Here is a 6,000-nt window from a genome sequence, read left to right as displayed (position 1 = left end):
TACAAAGGTGATATAGTGGAGCTTCTTGAGAGGACACCCATTCTGGTACTACTCATGATACTCAATTGCACTTAAGTACAATGTTTACTCCAAGGTACCCACTCTACTTGCAACTTCATGTGCAAAACCTTTAGAATGTACTACATGCCCTAAGAACCATTCGTTATTAAACCCCTAGAACTCATCAATACTCTCCACTAAATTTAAGCACACAAAAAATTTTATTGCAGGACAAAACATTTACAATTGACCAAGATGAATAAAGGGCTTTGGAGACTGAGAAATATAAAAAAGGTCCAAATATATGATTTTTGAAAGTCTTGTTATACTATATCAGCCCATTGCTTTGTAATACATACATTATATTAAATTTACAAACAAAAATGTGTGTAAATGCTTCTAATATTTTTCTTTGAACATATAAGTTTACTTGTAGGAATACACATATACCAATTTACCTTTTTTATTTTTTATTTTTCTCTTCTACATTTTATTTTTTTAATAATAAATATATATGAATTTAGTTAAAAATTATGTATGTGAACCAATCATTTTCTCAATTACATTGACCAATCACATTAAAGAATTAAACAATCTTCAAATATTTATATTTTATATGATTATACAAATCTTAATTTTGTAGAATCCTATTGGGTCATACTAATTTTGGTAGGGAGTAAAAGTAATTTTCGTCAACAAAAAATACATATTTTCAACTAATCTAGTCAAAATTTATGAGCCTCATTTTTTGTACCTTATAATTAGTCGAAGTTAAAGTTAAAAGTTTCCATTTTTTATATACTCTATTTAGAGATTACACTATTTGATAAAATTTGATCATTTGTCATTTCTATTATTATATTTCATAATATTTTGATGACAATTATTTAAAATCTTCATGCAACAAATATAATCCATTCAAATTTAAAAAATAACTTAATTATATTTTTACTCCTCTTCCTCATTTTTTATTTCAATTTCTATTAATTCCTTCCTCTTAACTATTTGGTAAGAATTTTGACGTAATCTTTTTATTTAACTATTTCAATTTAAGTATGTTTGTTTTGTTTTCCTTTTTTACACGTCCTTTCATATTATTTTGAATTTTTGAGCAAAATAAATGTGGACAACCATCTTACATAGACTTGCACCATTTGTCACTATCGACCTATCCCTTACTCCTTTGGGTGAGTCAATATTAAACCAATAAATTGATTTCCAAAGTAAACAAGGGGCGCATGCGCCAAAGTTCCTGCCTTCATGATTTTATGGTTGATTGAAGTAGATTTTGGTTAAAATATAATGTATTTAATTTAATAAAATAACAAATAAATAGTAATGAAAAATATAACATTATAGTGCTAAACTAAATTAAATTACGAGTATAGTTAGGAGATTATTAAATTATATAACAGCAATGATGTATATTAATTAAAATGGTAAAAGAATATATAAATAAACATTATAGTATCATGCTAAATTAAAATTAGATGACATCCTAAAAAACATTTATCATACCAAAGATATTTATCAACTAATTATACATGAGATATAGATAAAATTGTATAATTTTTTAAAAAAAGAGTTAAATTGATTAATTTCAATTATTAAATTGTTTGATATATCTTGTTCAAGTGATAAATTCATCCAATTGCAGAAGTTGGACAATATTCTTAAGGTTAAATATAATACATTAAAATAAAAAATAAAAAATTTAAAAATAACATTTATGCTTTAAAAAAACCAAACACAATTATAATAATAAATAAAATTGATAATATACTAAGCTAAATAATTTGAATTTTATTAAAATTGATACAAAATTAATATTATGTATTTTAAAATATAAATTAAAAATATCAATATAGTAAAAATTATATATGTCAAATAAATGTATAATCTAATAAAATTATATATATAAATAAAAAAAATAAAAAATATATTAAAAATATTGGTTTAGATATGTAAAAATAAAAATAATTAAATTCTAATTTAAACTTATATACAAATTAATAATTTTTGAAAATTGACAATTTAAAAAGTTAAAATGTCTATATTTGAATAACATTTTGCAAATTACAAAATAAACATCAATTAAAACTAATTGTCCTTTTAAAAAAAACTTTATCTACTTGTTACAAATGTGAAAAAGATAAAATTGAAATTAATGATTAATAGAGGTGTTAGAAAAATGATTATTTAAAAAAAAATTTATTCTTGTCACAAGAAAAAATAAGGTTGCAATAATGCTTGCATTAATAGAGGTGTGAAAAAAATAGTTGTATTTTTTAATGAAGAAAATTAAATTTTTTCATTGCGTTTTTCATCATGAATCAATAAAGTTTTAAAAAAGAACAATTAAAATCTATCATATCATATCCTTCGTTTCCTGAACTCGTTATAGTGGAATATGTCTTAACAAAATTGTTTGGTTAAATCTTCTCTGCAATACTTTAGCAGCGAGTAAAAGAACGTCAGAAACGATTTGGAATAGTGAAAGATGAATTTGAAAGAGCGCAGGCGTATTGGGAGCATTTCAGAGCATCTGAATCCCTCTATATCATCTAATTCTGTATGAAGCTTTTTGACAGTTTATACGCCATGTTTGTACTTCTTCTTTTTCTGAAGTTTCATTGCATTTTATTATGGCTTCAGTGTTTAGGAAATGGCGAGGAAGAACAATCAAGAAAGGGTTCTCCTGTGATAATAGGAGGTATGGTTTTGGATATACATGCCAAACCTGCAGAGTGTCTACGTACGGGTACAACCACACCTGGCCAGGTAACAACACGACTTACTCCTCCACACAGACATATTTCGAACTTGGGACCATTTTCATAGTTTCTGATGCGTACATTTTTTGGAGTTAGTTCTTGGGTGAGATTATGCGCCGCCCTTGATTCTGGGTAAGCCGAGTGCATATTATTAAATTTGTGAACTAGTCATGGTGGAATGTGCCTTATAACTATTGCACTCCCATCTTGCTGAATAATAAGCAGCCTTATTGCTGTCAGGGAACCGTGAATTTAGACAATTAATATTAAGATTCTTTATAATTATTTCAACATGATCCCTTGGATATTCGTGTTGGCTGAGTTACATACCATTTTCCTTGAGTTTTAAGTGCTAAATTCGTTGCCTTCCAATGCCAATTCCAATACATCTTTCTGGATCAGTTGTTCTCTACCTGTGTGCTGCCAGTCCTGATCTCCATGCCACATTTCTGCTGGCGTTTGTGTTTAGTCTCTAGGTCGGTGTTGCTTGCAATCTGTTTCCCTTACAGTTTCAGTCATTTCCTCAACTCTTAGCATACCTAATGCTCTGTTCAGTGGTCAAATATGAGATAGTAAGATGAAGCACTGACGTAGACAATTAGGTTAACCTGCTTCCTCTGTCTATCTCATATTTGACTCTTTCCTTTCAATCTCCAGTCTTCTGAACTCAATGGCTCTATCTATATTCTCAACGATAGTTTTCACTTATTCTCCTGTCAAATTTCGTGCACAGTGAGAGTCACCAGTTCCTGTATTGCCATCAATTTTAACATTATCGATTGTTGCTGCTATCTTACTTGTTGAGTTCAAAGACCAGATTGAATATTTAAATAACACCAAACAGCAAAATGAAAAACAGAAGCAGTCAGAAAGTAGACATAATGAAGCAAACTACAAGGCTCACTGTTAAAGGTTACAGCCATGAAAACACAGGGTAATCTGTTCTATTAACTGCTGCAGCAAAGTATAGAGTCTCTTCTCATCATTGATACATGTATTTTATCTCTCCAAATTTGAAGAGACAACATGTAAATGAAGAGGCATGGAGAAGAAGAATGGTCAGATGACCATTTGCCTTCATACATTCAACAATATCCACTTGAAATTCCAGCCAATACAGCCACAAGCAGTGATGTCCCCTTTTCTTCCAATCTTAGTGTCACATCTTAACCAGACCAAGAAAGCTTTGCAAGACTTTAGCTTCTCCAAATTTTGTTCAAGGACATCTTGGATAAGTCTTCTCCAAGCCATGTTGGAGGCAACAAAATCTAACAGCTGAGCATCGGTTTCTTTTAAACTCAAAGCATTTTTAGAACTGGCCTTTATCAAACTTACACATAAGTGCAGGACCTCTGGCCTGTGATTTGTGCCCTTTGTAAAATAAAATTGATTGCTGCCTGTAAAACCTGAGTATTTCAAGTGTGGAAGTTGCAATTTCATTTCCACTTTTGAGGAACTCACGTCAACTTGCTGGAGAGCTATATCTGCAATACCATGGAATTTAGGTGCTTCTATAGAAGTCTCCAAAGATATTGTGAAGGGAGTTTTGCGATTACCTTTAAATATTTGCTCAGAATCAGAAGCTTCTTGACCATGGGACTGATTATTTCCTTGAAGAGAAAAGGTGCTTTGTCCATCACCAACTCTTAGTTCCGAGGTGTGTTTAACAACTGATAGTCAGATGGCATGCTTCTTTCGACAATTGAGCAATCTGGGCATATTCCCAATAATTGCAGTGCATGAAACTGCATCGTTCTCAGACATTTTATCAAAGAACTTGTGGTCATATTCCTTGCACCACATTTTGCATACATGTCTACTAAATAAAGCATTCTCAACAACAACGTCCAATTCAAATTTATTGATAACAATAAAGCCACGGACTTCCTTGCTCTTTGTGAGAGTCATTAAACCAATGCATGCCTTCAGAACATTGGGAACAATTATACTGTCCACGTCTAGGGAACACTCGATTGTAAATCTTGAATTTGAAAGGTAGAGACTCCTGTGCTTTTTCATTACTCACAGACACCTCAATTGCAACCCCTATAGCTCCTTGCTCTTCTATTTGTCGTTAGTCTTCTCATGCAAGCACCTTGCATAATAATCATTTTCCTCAATTGCTGGTCCAAAAGTTTCTAAATTTGCCATAGTTCTTGTGATGACCATAACAAAAATGCCTGAATTTGTACAATCATTGCATTTTTGTCCATATGGGTTTGGGTATGAGAAGCTGGTTCATGGGTCGCAATTCTTTTTTTCATTATGGTTTGTATGGGTTTGCATGTATATATATAGATATATATGCTTTATATATACAAATCAATAAAAGAAATATACATAATTGTAAAACTAAATAATTTCATAGTATGAATCTATGATGCTCGATCATTGGTCAATGCCAAATGTCAAAAATATACATTAAAAAATTAAGTACTTGATCACTGATCTATGTTCTCGGTTCTAATGAAAATCATCACATTGAATTACTGAATGACAAAATGAGAGCAAATATGACAAAAATTGTGTTTGGAGTTCATAATGGCCCGTTTTAGGGTTCTAAGAGAAAAAAATAATTAAAAAAATATTTTTTATTTGATTTTGGACTCATGAGGACCCACAGGTCTGGGCACGGACCCTGCTTGGACCCAGTCTGAACCATTCTATGAATGTGGACCCAGTTGGGACCTGGACCTAGTTCGAGGGTACAGGTTGCGAGCCTGGTAACAAAACCATTTCCACATAATTTTGTTTCTAGTTTGGTTATCAACAAGGGCTTTGAAATTCTTTACTTGCCAAATGCTTCATTACTCCCATTTAACATATAAACCCAAACCTCCCAAGTGCAATCATCTAGAAAAGTAACATAATAACTAGACCCATCAATTGAAGTTACCATTGTGGAACCAAAGAGAACTGAATGCACTAGCTCCAACGGTTGTTTCTTCTTGTCATGGTCCTTGGTAGAGGATCTGGTCCTATTTTGTTTTTCATTAATACAGTGCTTGCAAATGTCCAAATCTGCTGATATCAGCCGAGGAAGTTGATCTTTTTTTGGCAAAATCTCAAGGCCTTGCTTACTCATGCAATTGGGACTCTTATGCCAAAGTTCCATGCCATTGTCCACAACTGCCATTTGAACCCTCTTTATCATAACTCTAGCTCAAACCAAGTGCTTGAATTTCTGGCCTTAGCAATTACCAAGGTCCCTTTTGTTACTTTCCAT

At 31.5% G+C, this 6,000-nt stretch overlaps 1 protein-coding gene across 2 annotated transcripts in view; it reads left to right on the top strand.

The window, feature by feature from the left end:
- The first annotated feature begins 2,374 nt into the window (after positions 1 to 2,374).
- LOC149557586 (pseudouridine kinase-like) overlaps positions 2,375 to 6,000 on the top strand; it is a 155,335-nt gene continuing 151,709 nt past the window's right edge. The window contains exons 1-2 of one of the 2 annotated variants that reach the window (XM_089832224.1): positions 2,375 to 2,572; positions 2,656 to 2,781. In XM_089832224.1, the coding sequence (XP_089688350.1) occupies positions 2,501 to 2,572; positions 2,656 to 2,781 (198 nt within the window). In that variant the 5' untranslated portion in view covers positions 2,375 to 2,500. The remainder of the gene's footprint in view (positions 2,573 to 2,655; positions 2,782 to 6,000) is intronic. The other variant, XM_089832225.1, reaches the window with a different exon arrangement.

This window comes from Cupressus sempervirens, chromosome 5, assembly GCF_028749045.1.
Source record: "Cupressus sempervirens isolate cs-2001-9-10 chromosome 5, ASM2874904v1, whole genome shotgun sequence".
Taxonomy (NCBI): domain Eukaryota; kingdom Viridiplantae; phylum Streptophyta; class Pinopsida; order Cupressales; family Cupressaceae; genus Cupressus; species Cupressus sempervirens.
Note: the sequence above shows the minus strand (reverse complement) of the source record. Positions and strands in the feature narration are given on the sequence as shown.